Source organism: Hesperophylax consimilis, chromosome 6 (genome assembly GCF_061612785.1).
Source record: "Hesperophylax consimilis isolate HC1 chromosome 6, BYU_Hcon_1.0, whole genome shotgun sequence".
In the NCBI taxonomy this organism is placed as follows: Eukaryota; Metazoa; Arthropoda; class Insecta; order Trichoptera; family Limnephilidae; genus Hesperophylax; species Hesperophylax consimilis.
In genome coordinates, this window is record NC_142841.1 from 40,399,478 (window position 1) to 40,421,891 (window position 22,414).

Here is a 22,414-nt window from a genome sequence, read left to right on the forward strand (position 1 = left end):
ACACCAAAAGATGTCACTAATGTTTGTCCATTTTCATATAATGCATAGTTACACTCCTCGAATCGCTCTGAAAGATATTGTAAATTTACAACTCATTATTTCAGGAAACCAATAGAAGCTCTAAATATTGTTGTGTGAATTGCATACTTTACAAAAATTCCAATTATATCCAATTTTCTAATTATGTTCTTAATCCTGTATCTAAATTTCACTTATAAAAAAATAGTTAATGTTAATTAAGTGTTAATCTCAAGTGACCTACCAGGTAAGTATTGTACTGCATATTATCTCCATATACAGGGTGTCCGGAAACTCGTAGTACAAGCGGGAAACTGGTGAATCTACATCACATTTGGAGTCGATTTTGTAGTATATATTTTTTTTATTTGAGCTTTCGTTATCGAGTAAATCGAGTTTGAAGTTGATTTTTTTTTTTTTTTTTTTTTAATCAAATTCTTATAAATTATTACTGAAGATCAAGGTACCCAACTAATTAAAACTATTTGAAAGTAAAACAAATGAAGAAACTCGGATTTGAAGCATTATTTTGAAATCACCCTTCATTTAACCCGGTGTAATCATAAAATATTTCTGCTCTGCAGGGTTAAAACATCTGTTATTCAACCCTAAACACCAGAAAAAACTTTAACCCTAAAATAGCCGAAAAATATTTTTTTTGGTTTTTTTTTTTTTTTTGAAAATGCTCAAATCAAAAAACTTTATGTTTTTTTGGGTTCCCCATGTGGTGTAGATTCTCCAGTTTCCCGCTTGTACTACGAGTTTCCGGACACCGTGTATAGTTAGTAGATCATTGTAGAAGTGTATTTTATATTTGTACAGCGCTCTTGATTGATTGAAGTGATTTTGCACATAAACGGCGCTATATAAACCATCCCAATATTATTAATTATTAAACTGATGCAATAAAAAATGTTTTCATAAAACTGCCGGTAAAACGGCCATTTTATTCTACTAAATTTAACTTGGATCAGTAATGGGTTTATTATGATTTATCTTGTGGCAAACTAGCAGATACTGGGTAATAGGGCAGGGGTGCTAATGAAAGGACGTTTATTTTATTTTAAATTTTATTGAAATTATATACAAAAAGATTTCATAATTATAATCTTAAGAATACACAACTCAACGGTAGGTATATTTCGAAACATATTTGGTTAATAAATGGTAACATGAATATAATAAAAACAAAAATATGTGTTATTTTCATCAAATTTCAACCGAAAATATATTATTATTTTTTTTTTAATGATAAACTAATGTTTATAAGAAAGCCGACGTGGCTCAGTGGTCCAGAGCGTCTGACCAGATATCAGAAGGTGCGGGTTCAATTCCTGACGGCGGCATTTATTTTTACTAGGGAGATATATTCAATTTGTATTGATATTGCAGGCGACAAATTATTGCTTATAATAATTTATTAAGAAAATATATTATTTTATTTAAAATACATTACCGTATTAAATGAAATTATAAGATAATTACAGAATCTATGTTAAGACCGAAATTCAAAAGGTCATTGAGGTATATACTCATATTATATAACTCAAAGCCGAAGATGGATATTCGTAACATAATGATTAGCAATTTTTTTCCAAAGAATTTGAGTAAGAAATAAATGAAAATGAAAATAAAAATAAAACGTGACACGATAATGTCATTTAATATAATTTTATTTTGAATAAGATAGGGTTATTATATGTACGAGTATGTGTCGGGGCCCTGGACACAGGTGCATTGGAAATGATATTGTTTTTTTTTTATAAAACAAAATGAAAAATAATGTAACGCGATATTGAAAAACATTAATTGTTGAACGCACATATGAAAATTATATAATTGTCTTTTCATTTACAATTTTGTATTATACTAAAGTAACTTATAATAAATTCGGACTTCTCGTGTTATAAACATTATAGAAATCAAATATATTGCCATTACATTTTACGCATATTTAAAAAGCTTTATAAATGGGCTTCTCAATTATTTAACTAACAATTTTGAATATTTTTTCATGAATAAATAAGTACCTACGAATACGCACCTACCTAGATTATAAACCATTTCACCTAAATATTCTATTAAGACTCCCTACATAACTTCCTAAATTAACTTATTATTACATATTATAGATTTTTTTATTATTAATTTTTTAATATATTAGTGGAGATAATTATTTTTATTCGATTAAAATATAAAGTACTTCATAAAAAAACGAATTGACACGTGAGATTCATCTCTGTTAATGTTAAGCTTTGATAATAGAAATAAGAGAGATGGGCCAAAAACCTTTATTAGTACAAAACCGCCCATACTCTTGCAGATCTTTGCGTTATCTTTCTACCTCCGCACCAAACGCATCACTTTAATAATTGGCTTCGCCGCGCCTCTTGTTGATAGTCAGTGCAGTTTGGTCCTAGTTCGGCGAAAGACGGCACGCCTTCATGCAACACCTCCCTTTGATTCTATTATCTATGAAGTTAAGTTAATATCCTCTGTGTTAATGCCTTCTTCCTAACAGGATGGTACAGATGAAGGAAGAGATGAAGATTGACCAAAAGCTGAGGGCGCTGAAGTGTGTGATGGCATCATTGTAAAAACCTCCGTATACTTGGAGGCCGGCTGTTTCGATACTGAAAGAAAAAAAAATAACAATTAGACAGGTAAAAGTAAAAAAATCGCAAGTATTGTCATGATAAATAGTGTTTGGTAATTGCTCATAATTGCTCAGACAACAAAACATCGAAGAAAGTTTCCTTAAAACAACAAGAGGGAGGTTTGGAAGACCAAAGCATAGGTGGCTGGATGGCGTGACAATATTCTTGGAAATAAGGTACAGGAGGCCAGTTAGTGAGGGTGGAGGCATTTATTAAATTCGGTGAAGACTTCTTCAGACAATGCTGATGATTATATTAGGCTTTGTGATGATTTAACCAGAATATTGTCTAGGTCTTCGGGTCGTGTTTTTTTTCTTCTTTTTCTTCAATCCAATGTGCTGATACGTTGCTGATTTCCCCATGGCAACATTATATTAATTTAATTAGCACACTCTCCATTTTTACTCTTCTCTCTATTTGTCGAAGAAAACAATAATATTTATTTGACATAACCAACATATGAAAGCCAGAATGGGAATTGCGAATAATAAGCCCAGTTGTTAGGGGCTTATCTTAATCGGCTGGGCCGGACCTACGACATTTTGCGCCCCATTGTACTATAAATAGACAAAAATAAACATATATTATTTTCAACCACTAAATATTAGTAGCTGTAACAGCGAACCCCCTTGTTGGCACTCTCCGGCGCTTATAGAACCGTAGCTTCGGACGCTTTGCCTGTTTTGGCCGGCATATTGCCAATCGATCTAGAGATCAGGGAGGTTCTAACTAAAAAGAAGATGACCAGGGGACTTCCTGCCACCCATCTTGGTGTAACTCTTACGCCGGGTGGAGCCGGGACTCTAACTGGTCTACTTAAACAAATGCGTGAGTTATCACTCAAGGAGTAGCAAACTCGGTGGGATAGATCGAATATGGGAAGATGGACTTTCTCCTTCTTCCCATCAGTTAAGATCAGAATGGAAGGGGCTCACATCAATTTGGATCACCATATTACACAACTACTCTCAGGACACGGAGAGTTCAGAGGGAGATTACATAGACTCTCCTTGTCACCACATCCAAACTGCGCTTGTGGCAATTCTGACCAAACAGCCGAGCACATTCTGTGCCACTGTGAGATAATGACGGATGCAAGAGATGAATTATTGGCTGGTTTAAATGTACCAACGAGTCCGGTTTGTAATTCGGATCTCGTTTCGAATAAGGTGAATTTCGAGTGTCTGAGGAAGTACACAAAGATCTGGGTTGAGAGATGGTCTGATCTTAGAGTCCAGAATTAGATTAAACTCAATAGCTTTATAATGCCAGGTGTTGCTCCTGGCCTTAACGGACGACGAGATTACCTCATTTTACATGTCGCTGGCTGTTATTTTTTTTTCTTTTTCATGTATATAGTTATTGTTTTAATCTTCCTGTATATATTTGCGTAGTATTTTATTGGATGTTGTAAATTTTCTCATGTATATAGTTATTGTTCCTATGCTTTATTGATCCATCTCTCTTCTAGGTCGACATGTACAAAACCGGATTATTATAAATTTCTTTGCAATTTTCTTTCTTTTCTTTTTCTGTTTCTATGTTTCACAGAGTGACGTGCTTGCTGGTAGCAGTACTGAACTGTTTTCTTTTTGTTCTGTCCCGGTTTACCCCAACTCTGGGGTGGCATAAGACCTCGTCTGTGTATACACATCTTGGATGACCAAATCACGATGAGGGACTAGTGTCGTCATCTGCCCGCTGCGCCTCCCCTGGGGTCAGGAACTGGACTGAGGATGGGCTGAACGTCGATTGGTGACCTTCCGCCCTGCCTCCAGGTACTCCAACGCTTTCTCCTCATGGTCCTCGGGATTTTTTTTTCCCAACCCCAACTCACATTTTTCGTCGAGGCACAACCGGTTTCCTGGCTCAAGGGCGCGGAACCTGGTCCCCGTGAAACTTATCCAATGCCCTGTTTTCTCTCCCTAGGTCTGCCTGTGAGCGGGCGACGACACCCCCCCACCACACAAAGAGGCGCACACTTTACCAATGTTGCAGGTGGCTGTGAATTATTATTTGATTTGTTGATACTTTGTACATATGATTTGTTTAAACTAACAAAATAGAAAAGATCTTATTAACAAGTTACTAATACGCAGCACTTGCATACTGCAAATAACATTGTATGCATGAACATTTTGGAGGTCTTGTTTTGAAATTTTAAATGTAGACTCGTTGTATCAAAAAAAAAATTAGCGTCCTTGCGAGAGCTCTGAAGGGGTACCATTAGTACCTAAAACGGGGCGGGGAAGTGGTGGGCCTCCTCCAGTAGCTGTAACACTTAAAAAGGCTTGTACCGCTGCAACTTTTGTTTATTTGTCCAAATGTTGCCTTTACTAACCTGTGTAACTGAGTATGGTTAAAAAAGATAACATGGTGTGATAGACAAAAGCGCCACGGACCTAAAGCTATGGACAGAGAATTCGTGCGATTTTGTATGAATGGTATTGTCGCCAAATTTAGGGTGAAGGGAAATCATGGAACTAAAATGCCCTAGACAGAGCATTCGTGCGATTTTGTATGAATGGTATTGTCGCCAAATTTGGGGTGAGGGGAAATTGGCTGGCTATTTTTGATATGGTCAGTGGTGCCTAATGAACTATTATATTTTTATGTGGTTAATGCAGTTATAACGGCCTATGATTTTTGGGTATTTGAAGAGACAAGGAATGGGAAACTCATAAAAAATTTACTAAGTTTTAAGATCTTTCTCCTTGTTCCAATTGTCCTAGAATAGTTCCGTCCAGGGCTTTTTAGGTTCAAGAAATGTTTTTCTTACGGCACACACGTATCGGATGTCAGTTGTTTTTTAAAAATGTACTATTTTTAAAAAACAACTGAGTATGCTTTGTGTTGATGGTATTGCCAAAATTAAACGCTAATATTTAGCGCCCTGGTTACACGTTACATCTGCATCTATGTTAGATCCGGTACTGTTAATCGGGCATTTTAATTGATTTACTATGAAATACTGCACCATTGAACAATAATACCACACATTGTGTTTCGTTATATTGGACTTTCTTTAAGAGAGCAAATTTGAATAGTTATATAACTGAAGTAGGCGCCGGTTAAAGTGATCGCTGGTTAATGGAGTCAGCCGGTCAATTTCGGTATAGCGGAACGAATCACAAACCAGTTATACCAATTTAATTCAAACCTGCTTTTCACTCTGTTACCGGCATAATTAATTATAAACGTGTAATCAAATATATATGAAAACAATTTTATTATGTACGTTTGAGGATTTTTATATTTTCCATATGAAAATGTGCATCATAAAGAATGTTACAATATTTGGGTATACATCTTATTATCAGGTAGGTTACTTGTTTACGACTAGCAAGCTGGAGGTCGCGTGTTCAAATTTGTATTATTTCAAAATTTACTCATTTAAAATAATAAAAAAACCTAGTATATTTGCGACAAATTGGAAGATACTCTGAGCATCGCCCCGGTGTAAGACTACCATTCAAGATAGAAACATTGCTTTTAAAGTAGCTTTGGCTGAGTTTGGTGACTAGATCTTAAGAGCCAGGTACATCCACGCCTTCCTCTTACACATCTCATTCCCATCCCCACTGAATTCAGCCTCGCAACATACCCCAATTTGGGATGCCGTAGTCTTACTGGCTCTAGGCGGTTGGGAGCATTAGAGACTATTGTGTGGTTTTATATAAAAAAAAGTATATTTTATAGTGTCACCTTCTGGCGACAAGATATGGTGGTAAGGAGATAAGTATGTAATTTCATCTGACATAAATATCTTGCTTCATGATATTAATTGAGAGGATTGTTTGCCAGATTGTACGTAATAATAGGAAATCATAATTAACGAATCGAAAGGCGATCACGACCAATAAACACATTTATAATAGAATACGTCATATTATGAACTAAACACGGGCATTTCCTCGACTGACGCCTTCAAACGTCTTCAAAACAAACCACACCATTGTAAACACACAGTTAAAAGGTGAACACCATACAAACAGATTAGATTATTTATAGGCCAAATATTCGTGACCGAGTCAAGGGACTGTTAACTTTTTACATCGTGCTATTTACTGTTTGTAATAAAAAAGGTTATGCGACGAATGAGAGTTGTGTTTTGCTCCAGTTTCCATAACCGCATTATAATATGACGGTCCCGCAGTATCAGGTCAATAAAATCGAAAGTAACAGGGCACATTAGTAAAAAGTTCTGATTGATTATACGAATTGGGTAAGAACAATCTAGAAATATCAAAAACTTTTCTTAAAGTGTTTTATTTTCCTACGTTATTTAATTTATTGCCTGCAATAAATAATACTAAATGATAACTCACTTATGCATGGGTTTTGTTCTTTATTGTAAAATTATATTGTATTGGTCTTTATGGTTTAACCCTTTTCTTACGTGCATTAAGAATCAACACTACCTACGACCTACGCCCAGTGGTGTGCAGTCAATAAAAGCTGAAATTGCCTATCCTAAGAAAAAAAAATTAAAAAATGTGAAACCTCTAATATAAAGTTTTTTTCCACAATTTTGTGAAAAAATTATTCTACAATTGTTCTGCATTGATAAAATGTTTCTATTTGACAAATTCATACTTTTATATGTTCTCTGATTAATTGACTTCACCTATCTGTTTTTTGCGTAATGCCACACATTTGCACATACTGTTTGCGCTAAAAGCTGTGAAATAGTAAATATTATTGCTAGTAATTTGTGCACAATTATAAAATGATCATTTTAAATTGAGGACATAATGTTACCTATATTAAAGGATTTACCCTTTTAATAAAGTATAAATTTTTTAGAATAATCATTAATAACAGAACGCTGACTCAAGAAAAATGTTACCTATTATCTCGAATATTATCATATCGTTTTATTGGTATTATAAGATTACAACCATTTTTCTATAGTTTCATAAATTATTTGTTTGTTTTTTTTTTTAAGTATTTATCACCACCACCAATGTTTCAAAGTAGGGTTCAGATCTTATTTAAATATTACTATCCAAATTTTAAAAAGTTATAAAATTGCAGTCTATTTTTGGCCATAGAGCAATGCACGCCACTGTCTACGAAGCTTTAAAAGACGCCTTTTGATATTTTAATATACTAACAGATTTATAGTGAAAGTTTTAAAAACACTACGAAAACAAACTTAAAATAATTTTCTACCATAAAAACAGGCAAAAAGGGCAATTTTTGTGTAATTTCAGATAATTAAAGACCATTTTTGTTATAACAATTTTATTAAATATATTGGATGCCCACCCAAAATAATTGATTGCTGTAATGCAGTGATGGGCAAAGTACGGCCCGCGGGCCAAGTCCGGCCCGCCAGGCTAGTCAATCCGGCCCGCGACATTGTTTTGAATAACCATACCACAATTTACCAATTGAACAAAATGTATTTTCTACGTAGATAGAATAGAATACTTAACGGTTTCCTTCTCATTGTGTTTTAAGTACGGTATTATTGCATCTAATATTAGTTTGCACACAACCTCGCGCTTTGCAGATCGGTAGCATGGCGAATGCATGGCGATGTGAAGTGCAATGCGTGTGTTGCTCGGCTAAGTTCGGGACGAATCGGGCGCTACCATTTTCAGTTCGAATTCCATTTGCAGCTCGAATTGATTGAGTTGCAATGTAACACTGAATTGAAGCAACTGTTTCTCAACGTTTCCAAAATTGAGTTCTACAAGGCCCTCTCAAAATCAAGTTTCCCAAACCTGAAATCTCACGCTCAGAAGATAATTGTGATGTTTGCATCTTCCTACATCTGTGAACAGGTGTTTTCTACTATGAAGCTTCGCAAAAACAGTGTTAGAAACCGATTGACTGACCACCATTTAGCTTCACTACTGCGAATCAGCTCATCCCAGTTTTTATCAGATTATGATAAACTTTTAGAAGCTCAGCCACAGTTTCATCTGTCACATACGCCTTCATACTCTTCTAAAGAATAATCAATTTTTGTTACTTTTTTACCATTTTAGCATATAATGTACTCAATATTATGCATGATGTAAAAATTAAAAAATAAAGTACTTATATCACTTATAAAAAATTATTTTATTACATTTTTTTTCCGGCCCGCCTAGATAAATTTTTATTTTAACTGGCCCTTTCATTAAAAAGTTTGCCCATCTCTGCTGTAATGTATAATATTAATCTTATTTTAATATTTCGTTTGTCGTATAAAATGATTGACTACTGTACTAGCGCCATCTATGGGCTATCGTTGAACTGTATTCATTAGGAACTTTATCACTAGATGTCGTTAGTGTTTGAAATTTCCTCATCGGCGGCAGAACTAATAATTGAACTACCGACTGGCCTGTGAGAGGTCCGTTGTTACATCTTTTCTGTTGTTAAATGCGTCGTTTATGAGAAAGACGGAAGGGTGTGTCTTGAGGTTGAAGAGAGTGGGGAGGGGAAGGAGATGGGAAATATGAAGGAAGGGATGGTAAAATAAAATAATGTTTCAATCTCTTTATCAATTTTATTATATTCCATAATATTTCCCAGTATTCCTAGAAAGCCAAATTATTAGCACTGGCTCAGACCCATAAAAAATCACGGGATATGAAAAAACATGTATTTCCCGAGAATTGAACTTGAGAATGATTGGAGCGTAGCCATGCTGATCATTACACCACCAATTATTGCAAGAACGGCGGCATAAATTCATTGTATTGAAAATATAAGAATTTTGTATTTTTTAATTGTAAAATGTTACGCACACTCAACTGAAATTATATTGCTTAGAGCGATATTTTGTGAGCATAAAGAGTTACAAATTAAATTATGAAAATTGGTAGAAAAAATATTCACATAGCTGCATTTATTTTTTATATTTATGCTTAAGATCTTCAGTTAAAAGTTTAGGGACCTCTGACATGGAATCGAGTTTACGTTCTACCAAGCCCTCGTTTTACCTCTTATTGGTTGTATTCGATTTATCCCGTAGTATCTAGTAGGTAGTGAATAATAATTTTCTTCGTAATCACGAGTTCCCAGCGATTGTGATCTATTTTATATTGATTTTCGCGTGGCATGAAGAATGGACCAACCTCGCAACGTTTGTGTTACCCCGCAAATTTAACCCTTTGGAAGCCCTGATAGAGAATTCAATCATTTTCATACATTGAATACTATTTTAAAGTAAGGAAGGGCGAGAAACAAAAGTGCATATCTATATGTATTTTTTTCAAATTTTCAATTTTATTTTACCACCTTTTTGGAAAGTGTTGTGGTAAATAATCTCCCAGAGCCCGGTTAGGACCTGTAATTTTTTAAATATCACAATAGAATGAAATGAATAAAGACAAAATGAAATGACAAAATAAAGTGATGGTTATTCTCCCACAAGCCTTCAAAGGGTTAACTGCATAGATTGTTGGCAACCGAGCACGAGCGTGCGGCCTCACTGGGGCAATCATTTCACAGGAGTTCGTCAACTTTACCACACTGCAGTCAATATTATAAAAAACACACACATATTGGCTTAACATACTGCCGCAAGAAATTATATTTATTTATTTGTATTTCGCTGTGATTTCTAAATAAGATATGATGTCGTCAAGGATGTTAGGCTTGGTCTCATGCAGGTGTAATTGGAGCAGGACATTGTTTTGATAAAATATTTTTAACTTTCACAATAATTTCACTAATTTCAGCATGTTTCAATTAATTCTGTAACCTTTCACTTTAAAACTCCACTTTGTAACTTTTCACTTTAAAACTCCACTTTGTAACCTTTCACTTTAAAACTCCACTTTGTAATTTTTCACTTTATAACTTGACACAAGTAGTATCCAGTAATATACAAGTTCTCCACTCATAAGCACAAGCATCATTATCATTTGAGAGAATATACGTATAATTAAATATAAATCAATTTATCTGTGTCGTTATAAAATTTATGGAGAAAAACAAAAAGTCTTGTTGAAAGTTGCCTACTCTTATCCTTTCAACTTTCCATCTCTTCTAATTCTGAACTCGTCTCCACTTTTTCATATAATTTTGAAATTTGCTCAATTAAATCATGTTAAAATCCATCCATTGAAGCAATGACCTACATTATTGAAAAAATCAAATATTCCTAAAGACTTAAAATTCTTGCACTGACGGAAAATTTTTGCGGAACTTTGAAAATAATAATCTTTGTTACAGATTACAGATAATCGGCGATTTAGATTATCCTAAATATTCTTATAACCTGCAACTGCGAAGCACATAAATTATAACCATTGTATAACTTAGTCATAATGCTATGTTCTAATACACGAATATGTTAGTCCAAGAACAAGGAACAGCAAACTAAGGCGGGTAAATAGTGTCTATCACTTGTTCTTTCTATGAAACCGTAATAAATTATGTTCGCCGAATGCAACCCACTTTTAGAGTTCGTGGATGGTTTGTGTAGAGCAGGGATACGCCGTCTGATCTGATCAGCGAGTGAATTACTCAAATTAATAGAAACTTTGATCAGATAAACCCTTTCTAAGTAAGAGAAAAAAAAATCAGGAATATTTTTTAGCACACAACAGAAAAGTTTGAATCCAAACGTTAGCTGGAAATGACTCATTTTAAAAGTGTGAAAAAAAATTAATTTGCGGCTTATATTGGTATCGCCACAGCGAAAGACCACCATTCAGAATCTAAACTTTACTTGAAATGGCTTTAGTCATATTTGGTGACCGAATCTGAGTAGCTAGGTGCCTAATTCCCACCCTTCCCCTTTTCTATGTCTTTGTCTTTCCACCCGGATGCCATAATCCTATTAGTATATATATTCACATAAATTTTTTTTGTAAAGTACACGTAGAATAATGAGTATTGATAATTAATTAAAAATCTCTACAAATTATTTGTAATCCGGTTAAATACATTTCATAGTCATTTATCTCCCCCGGGTGTAATTCTTCTCTTTGAAAAAAATATTCTTCTAAAATTTATTTTTTTTGTAACATTTGTTATAATATTTCATACAAATTTGCACAGCGCCAGCGATATAAACATTTTGTAGGTTAATTTGCAAGTTTTTCAGATTTTTTTGTTTATAAAAAGCCCTGGAAACAGTCTCGATTCCATGCGACATTTTAGGAATATTCTGGTGAAGATATTGCGCCCTGCTATAGACGTATATAATATACCGTGTAGATGGCACTCCATCATTTGATAAATTCGTGCAATATTTCCTATTGGATGTCGATCGAACATCTCACCGATCGGAGCTACGCTGGTAATATAATATGCTTCACCTGGCAATAAAACACGTTAAGATAAGCCAATAATTTATCTATCTGCTTTGGTATTTGGTTCACCTTTTCGTGACAGGCAATAAAAATAATTTCCCAACTGTACCAATAATAATAATTAATGTCAGCAAGAATCGCTTTGATCTGTCTCAAATCGTGTAGAGAGGATGACCCATATGTTTAAATTATTACATGCCTCTGTTTGAACGTTGCGTCGGCTTGCTATTAAAAGCGTTGATATTTGACTGTTGGGTAGTTAATGTTTGCAAATTTATAGATATTAAAATATGTATTATTGGCAGTGATTTAATAATTTTATTACCCTCATTACACACACAATTTATTTTAATGTGATATTTAAATGATCCAGCTGAAAAGCATGATGCTGCCTGAAGCTGATGGAACTATGATTGCCGTTTTATTATCGGAGACTAAAATATGTGGAGAGAGGAAGTAGAAGTGGATGGTTGAAAAATAACCGTCTTTTCCGATCTGGTTATTAAATATAGCTAAAGCTATTTTAAACAATATTTCATTTGTTAGTGGTGTCCCTTACCTGAATATATTTTCCACTTTAAAACTTCGTGTGAAACTGCATAATATTTATTTAATTTTTTGTGATGTTTTTAGCGGTAACCGCAAAACTCAACATCCCTTTAAAAAATGGTATAAAGTCCTGAAAAGTGATGAAACAAAAATTAAGTTAAATAGGTTTTTTTACCTGAACTTGCAGTAGTCTCCGTCATAAGTCCACCCCACGTATTCTCCAGTTCTGAGGTTTTCGTTTCGAAGCCACTCCTCGAGGGGGCGGAAGTACTCCCTGAGAGCCTCTCCGTCCAGTCTCAGGTCGCTAGTGGCGTCGAACAGCACCTTGGTCCATGGAACGGAGGATCCTGGCTTCATCAGATTCCTGGAAGGAAGAAACAGGGGTTGAATAAATAATGTTCTTATTCTTAAAATCTAATACATTTTAGAACGTCGATAAAAATTCGGTGTACAAGCACTTTGTTGTACCGAATTCATTGAACTGAGGTAGTGAATGTCCACCAACGTGATGATTTATTGAATTCACTGATTGACTAGCAGCTACCCATTGCGTTGATGGAGGAATTTCCCATAATCGCTGATGAAGGTTTGAGTTCAATAGAGGACGATGGCGTTTAGACTAGATTCTATGACGCAATGTTGGAGTTTGACAGAGGACGATGGATTTCAGACTAGATTCTATGACAAAATATTGGAGTACAACAGAGGGTGATGTGATTTAGGCTAGATTCTATCACACAATATTGGAGTTCAACAGAGAGTGATGGGATATAGGCTTGATTCTAGGACATAATATTGGCGTTCAACAGAGGGCAATGGAGTTCAGACTAGATTCTATGACACAATATTAGAGTTAAACAGAGGGCGATGGGATTTAGGCTATATTCTATGACATAATATTGGAGTTCAACAGAGGGTGATGCGATTTAGGCTAGATTCTATCACACAATATTGGAGTTCAACAGAGAGTGATGGGATATAGGCTAGATTCTAGGACATAATATTGGCGTTCAACAGAGGGCGATGGAGCTCAGACTAGATTCTATGACACAATATTAGAGTTAAACAGAGGGCGATGGGATTTAGGCTATATTCTATGACATAATATTGGAGTTCAACAAAGGGTGATGGAGTTCAGACTAGATTATATAACACAATATTAGAGTTACACAGAGGGCGATGGGATTTAGGCTAGATTCTATGACACAATTAGGAGTTCAACAGAGGGCGATGGGATATAGGCTAGATTCTTTGTCACAATTAGGAGTTCAACAGAGGGCGATGGGATATAGGCTAGATTCTATGACACAATTAGGAGTTCAACAGAGGGCGATGGAGTTCAGACTAGATTCTATAACACAATATTAGAGTTACACAGAGGGCGATGGGATTTAGGCTAGATTCTATGACACAATTAGGAGTTCAACAGAGGGCGATGGGATATAGGCTAGATTCTATGACACAAGATTAGAGTTACACAGAGGGTGATGGGATTTAGGCTAGATTCTATGACACAATTAGGAGTTCAACAGAGAGTGATGGGATATAGGCTAGATTCTATGACACAATTAGGAGTTCAACAGAGGGCGGTGGAGTTCAGACTAGATTCTATGACACAATATTAGAGTTAAACAGAGGGCGATGGGATTTAGGCTATATTCTATGACATAATATTGGAGTTAAACGGAGAAAAACTTCGTCAGCCGTAGTGAAGTGTGTTGAGAGATTTTTACTAAATACTGCGTATTTTTAGTTCATGTAATTAATAGTATCTGTCAGTAAAAGACGTGTAGAGAGGCGGCTACTGGCGTTGGCATATTTCTTCAGCCAAGTGCGGAGCCACGACCACACTCCTATACATTTTCAAAATGTTACTGTAAAACTGGACGTAATTCAATACGTAAGAGCAAAGTAATTTTATTCGATGGCTCTAAGCCAACACATTGTAGCTTCACATTTTGGCGAGAGTTAGCAATGAACTAAACTCTAATAAGAAGAAGAGGTACAATACCTTTACTTGTGTCAACCACAGAGCAGAAATTAGTTTATATAAAGCAGTAGAAAAAACTCTTCAAAGATGAGCTCTGGCGTTATAAAATTCGAATAGTTTTCTGGCTTGAATTTTTAGGTAAATACAACTTCAAGTCTTAACGTGGTTTCTATTGTGAGCTATGGAGCCGTGAATTCTTTAACTGGCCAATAAGACAAGACGCCATGTTATTTATATCCATTGTTCAATAAGAAGGAAAAATAATCATAAAGTTAGAAAGTTAAGAGTGTTGAAATTCAGTTTAGGTAATGTAGTAACTAGCAGTAAATATATAATTTTCCATTGTCTAGCGTAGAGTTCGATGGGGTCACTTCTCCCGACCACCAGATAAAAATTATTGGAACAGAGTAGTGCAATACTAGTAAGACATGGAAAAACTAATAACTATTATTCAACCCTCTATTGAAGGTAAATGAAGTTTAAAAAAACTTCTATTTCATCGTTTAGAATAAAATAATATTGATAAATGCAATCGAAACTTATAACTTAATAGTTACATTAATATAATGTGTTATTTCTTTTTATAAAATTGTGAATTATCAGTTGGATAGTCCTGATGTATTAATGTTGTTTCACTTTCATGTTCCTACCATTAGATCAAGGTTTCCTAGTATGTATTATTGTGACAATTAGAGTACGGTTTCAGGCTACAATTCTGTTGTAAATAAATTAAACATCATTAAAAATCAAACTCAAACAATTTACATATCACAAAAACTAAAAACCATATTAAAAAAACCCTATTCATATTCGTCCGAACTTTTATTCAAACAATTTAAGGTCAGAAAATTAGTTGCATTATACTTCTACCATGCAACATTACAAATTTATAAAAACTATAATCAAAATAAAATTACACTCTTTAAAAATAACAGAAATCTTAGACAAACGTCAATACTTCCTACTCCTAAATGTAAAAAAAACAATAGGACAGTTCAACCATGAATATCTCGGAGTTAATTTTTTTTAACTCATTACCAGAAAAAATTAGAAACATGAATGCAAATATAAACGAATTCAAAAGCCACCTTAAAAAGTATTCCGAACAGGTGAACTGAATCATATCAAATATAAACAAATATAACAACACCCCCATACACACAAGCCCTTCTTATTTATGGGGGTACATCAAATACTAATATTATGTAATTAATAACTGTACTATATTGTGTAATTATATTATGTAATTGTTATATTATGTAATTCGTGTATCTTTTTTTTACTAAAAAAAAATGTATTTAACTCTTATGCTATGTTAGCTGATGTATATAATATGCCTCTATTGAAGTAAAAAGCTGTACATAATAATTAAACATTTGAGGAGCGCATATTTTAACGAGGTCAACATGTTTTTAGTTTTTGTTTTTCTCCATTCCTTTCACTAACGTTAATTATATTATAATTTTCTTTTCTTCTATATTGTACAATGACTGTCAACAACTATCATGTATGTAAATGGCATTTGTCCCGTTAATTCTAAATAAATAAATAAAATAAAATTGTAACGGTTTCAACTAATGATCGATCTCATGATCTTTGTCTTACCGGGACAACGCTCTAACCACAAAGATATTGAGAAATGATTAAACATTACATTGATGTGTGATCATTCAAAAGATATTAAAATACATTTATTAAGAAGTTTTGGCTTAAAATATTGTCCACGTAAACGAATAACTTTCCGATGAACATATTTGACGAAGAAAACACTTTATTTTATTGCGAAAAAACTCTTCACCGTGTAATACTTATTCTTTCAGAGACAGGTTATTTATGTTTTTTTTTTGTGTCCGTTCTTCCTTGTTACTGTTAATGTTACCTGTGAATCACAAAGTATGTCTGATATGTGAGAAAAAACATATTATCAACATCAATATGCTTTCTGCCACCGCATAACACCAGCATTACGTTCACCATTCGAGGAAGTGTGCCGACGTGAAGGGTTTGACTTATTAGTTTATTAGCTACGGACAAGAAAAGCAGGCACTGTTTTTCCAGTAGATCGGATCAAAAGGCGGAATTACTAGTTTGAGATGGAATGACCAACGCTCGTGACACTAACAAATGAAACCAACGATTTTAATTTATGGCTGTTTTCTTCGATCAACGTTGAAAAGCTCAGCCCAACGATTTTCTATACCAAGGGGCAATTTTGCTATTAGGTTAAGGATATGATTTAAGATTTTCACGGCCAAAAGTATTTTTGTTATTTGTTTTTGGGGTATTATGCCGTGTTGCGCTAACTCCTTCTTTAGCCAACGTTTCGGACAGCATTGCAGTGTCCATCATCAGGGCAGATGTCTTATTATTTGGACAATAAGACATCTGCCCTGATGATGGACACTGCAATGCTGTCCGAAACGTTGGCTAAAGAAGGAGTTAGCGCAACACGGCATAATACCCCAAAAACAAATAACAAAAATAGGTTAAGGATACATATTATCATATGCTTACGTGAATTCATTTTTAGATGTTGGAACCGTATTGGCGTATTTCTTCAAATCAAGAGATACAAATGTATCGTATACGGACACGCAAGAAAAAATATATCAGAATTGTATATGCTTGAACACAAGAACTTACAACGATGTGGTCTAACTTAAGATAGATATATAAGTAAAAGTCTGTTAAAGGCCCAGGTTAATGAACATTACCAGAAGATTAAATATATGAAATGAGATAGAACAACACTATAGGTACAAAGGGTGTGACCGATGATTCGTTAAAACATACAAACCAATCGATAGTCAGCAGATGATTTATGAATGTTATGCTTTTTTGTTTTTTGTTGTTGTTCATAAACATAATAATATTAGGCAGTTGATCTAAGGCTAAATCTAAAGAAACATAACGTACGCTCATTTGACTTAACCTCCATTAAAATAAATCCAATTTAATAGCCTCCTTAAGCCCCCGCATTCCGAATTTATACTGATTAACAACAAATATCTCTTTAACACTTTGAGTTTTTATACAGATTTATAACAAACATCTCCTTAACACTTTGAGTTTTTAAGTTCCGAAAAAATATTTATTGTTTTTGAAGATAATATCTATGTTTATAATTGTTGAGTCGAAACGGTAATTGTATGAAATTCCATCGGTAGATTAAAAATGGTAGTACCTATGCTCCGAAAATTATTAAGGACACATTTTATTTTGTTACCTTATATGTTATTTGTATGAAAAAAATTCACAGTATATCTTTAAATGTAACTAAAGCATTTATCAAGAGATTTTCGCTCCATTTTAAACGAGTGGTATTTTATTAAATATTTTCACACTCTAACATTCGTGTTTACATATCTCCGTTTTAAACCATCTTCTTCTTTCTTTTGAACGCTCGTATTCTATCAACGCCAGGATGTCTCATCCTAAAACCGAGATTTAACCGTATTTAGCAAAATCTTCGTTGTAACTTTAAACTCCGTTCTAACATTTAATTAAGCCCAAAGCAACAGTATTAAATTATACATAACTAGCAGATACAGAATACCACATCTGCTGATCCAGTTCGCCTTTCGATCGTTATAATAATATTTTGGAATTATTTCCGGATCTGTATATTTGCTTATCGAGCCGATGCAGTACCTTTATTGCATCCTAGCTCTATTAGTCATCTACTCGTAGGCGAATGCAGCAATGCTATTATATCAATTTAAAGGAGAATTTACGTAACAAAGGCGTTCCATGCGCTTATATTTCTCAACGCGGAACACTTTCCTTTGCCGGAAACAAAACATTTACAAACATTAATCCTTAAATGTTATTAACTCAATAAAACGCACTCAAAGGAAAGTGTACTTTATTATGGATGATGTACGGCATTTAATCGCGTGTTTTACGGTGATGATATGGATCGATTGGTTCTCGGAATGCTTTGGACAGTGGCCAGAAAATACAGGCAGTTAGATACCGTAATATTTTATCTAACCATCATTACGTATTTGTCAACAAAGTCGTGCATTGATTAGCTGTTATGATGTATAGGTAGATATTGCCGGTGGTATCGATTGCAAATCACAAATTGTGGTTCAAGCCCATCACAATGTAAATAACATGGTTATCTTTCATTGAAGAAGAAGATAATACTAATCGAAACATGTAAAAGAACAAGACACAGACAAATAAAAAAAATATCGGTCTGAACTGGGAATCAAACCCAGAATCTCTGTCTAGCCAGGACAACATCTTTAACCACTCGATCACTGTGTGACCTAATTCGTCATCTGTGTCAATATCATATTGCATATTTATTTTACCTTGCAACTATTTTTTCCCATATTTTTGGCAGCTATCTTTTTGAATGATTACAAAGTTCTAAATAATTGGTTTGTAACCTAGTTAGTGTGGTAATGATTTGTTATGATGCTTTAATTATGATTGACTGTTCTGTTGTTATAAATCAAAACAGTTAATAGCATCATAATAATGAGTGTTATTGATTTTATTAGTATCAGTTTATTATTGTTTGCATTTACTACCCATTTTCTTACAGTATTGCCAGCTCTGTCATTGAACAATTTACAAGCAGCTCTGTACCTACCTTCTATTATTACCTACCTAAAAATAAACATGTATTATGTACCTCAATTAACAAAATTTTACACCTAAATAAACCATAAACCCCTTTTAAACCATAATGACGCCACTCCCCAATTCAAACACGAGAAAAAAAAATTTACAAGAGAGTTGGCTGTTTCGTTAAAAAATATCATTTTCCGCAATAAGCAACAAAATATTTAAATTTGTGAATTATTGTAATCTGTTTATATATTAAATAAAAAATATCTTCGATTTGTCGTACAAATTTTAATAATTAATCTAAAAACATAAATTTTACAAAGAATCTTGGTCCAGTATATAAGAGATAAGTATGTATGACATCAGAGATGCACAACCCGGGGCACAGTTTACAAAAAAAAGTGAAACAGATCTTGTTATTATTATTTTGATCGGTATTTAGGTATAAGGTGTAGTCTAACCTTTCAAAGATTTTGTAAAATAATAAAAGGTTGCACATCACTGTTTGTCGTAACTTCAGGTCTCAAATTATGACTTTTTTGTTTTGTTATTACTCTCTTTTGATTTTATTAATTCAAAATTCACTTTAATTCAAATATTTTCTTACAGTTCTAGGAACCAGGTGCTCCTTTTTATTATCGGTCAGATAAAATGTGAGCATAAATCAACTTCTATAGATATATAACTTCGGGCTTTTGTATGAAACAAATTGGACCTAAAAAACCATAGAAATTCCAATATGTAGAAAGTAACATTCTCATTCGGAGCCTACTTATTATACTATACACCAATGAAAAACTTTGACAGTTTATTGCATAGAATTTTCAGAGTTTTTCATTGGTGAATATAGTTAGGCAAACATATGACGTAACAATATTTCGGTTCCAATTTTCGATCGGAGTTATACCTCCCTGGATGTGAGTGGTTTATTCATGAATCAGATCAGTGATATTTTCAAGACAAAAGAATTTTCGTTTAATCACAATGAAAAATATTCTAATTTTGAAAAATGATTATATTTCATTCTAGGTAAGTACCTACTGAAATAATAATAACTTACATAATAGAAACTGCCATTTCTAAGCACTGTTGTAGTGTATAATTTGGTTTTCACGGTTTGAAAATGATGTCAAAATTGATCCAAAAATATACTAGTAGTTCTGTGAACAGTAGACCTGGCATCCAAAAGAGTATGTTACTAATTTGCTTTTATTTTAAAACACAAGATGTATGTAGGTACTTAAATAAACACGACGATTTCACATTTGAAAAAAGAATTTTCACTGAACTATTAAAATGGCCACCGCAATGAAACTGGAGCCGAAGGTAACAAAAAAATTACAGACAGATGAAATGCAAAATTATCGATTTTAAACAGGACTTTGTGCAATAATGAAATTATCATAATGACAAAATGTTTTGTGGAATGAAACGAAAACAGAAAAATGAAAAATATACAAACAATCCTCATGACTCGCGAAATTCAAAACATAGCATTTTTGTATGATATTAATATTAAATCCGAAAGTTTTTTTTATAATTAATTTGTTGAACTGATCGAAAAAAATATACCTCCAATTTAATTCGTATTTTTATTCAAAAGATTAATACGTCTTTCATTAAATCGTCTAAAAGTATTAGGCTGATGTTTCGTAATTTAAAGTAGTTTTTATAACAAACGTTCTATTTCCGTTTGATTTTAATCAAAGTTGTTTTTATTGCAAACTCTAAGAAATGAACGGATCGATAGTTAGCGCAGGCGAAGTGGACTGCCCTTGGAAAATGGGTTCCCGGATTCGTGGTAATATCGTTACAATTACTTGTGTCTGCTTACCTTAAACGCGGAAGTATATACAATCTCTGTTAGTTACCCGTAACTTTAACGTTAACCCTTTCTCGTATAAATTAATTACTAAAGTTTACCGTGTCATTAAATATGTAGAACGGTTAAAAAATAACTAAAAACGTAACAGTTGACAGATGACGGATGACAATTGGCAGTCGACAATTTACAGTTAAAAGATAAGAACTCATTTCTATTGTTTTTTTTTGATTACATATAAAATGCAAAATGCCAAAAACAACCGGAAAAATAATTGAAGAAAGTTAATGGCTGAGATGACAAAATGTGTATAGTTCCGACCCAGGCGTCGCAAATCGATGGTTATTTTTTTAAAAAACATTCACTCCACACAGGAGGCTCGGAGGAAAATAATATACCTCAAGCCTCTCAAGGCATCTTTGGGGATGCTGTGTGGAGGGTCTGTTTGAGAGAGGAAGGATTGAAGAGACCCATGTTGAAGAAGGGAGAAGAAACAGGGGTGAGAGGAGAGCAGTTGAATACAAGAACGAGTCGTAGACACGACCCGTTTTGATGTGACGAATTTCAACCGTGTACACGTGTTGGGTGCGCGTTTGGCAAGTTTCCTGACCATGCACTGGTGCCGAAGGGATCAATGACGGTAGGTCCTCGGAGCATCTTCCACTGTTGTACCAGCAAAACAAGGATATCATTCCTACCTGACACTTGTACTCTAAAGATTGCAATCCGTCTGTTAAGATATGGGAATCTGACATACGGACCGCCCGTCTCTGCACATTATAGTCAGAGGTTTTTTCAAGTGTTTCGGGATCCCAGACCAGAGGGGCTGCCAAATCAACAGTATAGCGCACTTGCGATGTGGACAGGGTCAGCAGTTGTGTACGATTAAGTGTTTGCGGGCCCTGAACAGTGCGCCCAATCTCTCAGCCCCTTCTTCTGCTAATAACGACGGTACCTAATATCAGTTTATCAATTATTTTCTTGGCTATTCGTAATTTACTTAAATAAGTATTGTATCGATTCTGATCCTGGTTGAGAAAGGGTTAAGATAAATTCATTTAAATTACAGAGGAAATAATAATTAGTAATGATTGTAATGTATGAGGTGTACGTTTAGAAGGTAAGCGAATTCATTTAAGAAAACTTGTGAGACCTGTATTTGGAAAAAGGGTTTAATATTAGGTTATTTGAGAGATAAATTAATAAATTAAGTGTATTTTTTCAACTGTTTATACTTGCTGGAACTCTATCCTATTTATATTTATAAAGTGTAAACTTTTATTAAATTACACTTTTACTTAAGAAAACTTTTATTAAAGTTAACATTTTTTAAAGTTTACTTTTGCTAAAGTGAACATTTATTAGAGTAAACTTTATGATACCTAGGAAATATTATTCCACTTTTATTGAAGTAATGTTAATTTAATTGTTTTATTGAAGTTATATTATGTATAAAAAAGAGCAGCTCTGACAAATCACATTTATTTTAACTCATGTTAGAAAAATGAACACCAAAAAACTAAATATTCAG

At 33.9% G+C, this 22,414-nt stretch overlaps 1 protein-coding gene across 1 annotated transcript in view; it reads right to left on the minus strand.

The window, feature by feature from the left end:
- Nucleotides 1–1,148: 1,148 nt before the first annotated feature.
- Ance-3 (angiotensin-converting enzyme Ance-3) overlaps nt 1,149–22,414 on the minus strand; it is a 220,325-nt gene continuing 199,059 nt past the window's right edge. Inside the window, exons 11-12 of the mRNA XM_089632689.1 lie at nt 12,663–12,851; nt 1,149–2,651 (exon numbers count right to left, since the gene is read on the minus strand). Of these exons, the coding sequence (XP_089488815.1) occupies nt 2,519–2,651; nt 12,663–12,851 (322 nt within the window). The 3' untranslated portion in view covers nt 1,149–2,518. The remainder of the gene's footprint in view (nt 2,652–12,662; nt 12,852–22,414) is intronic.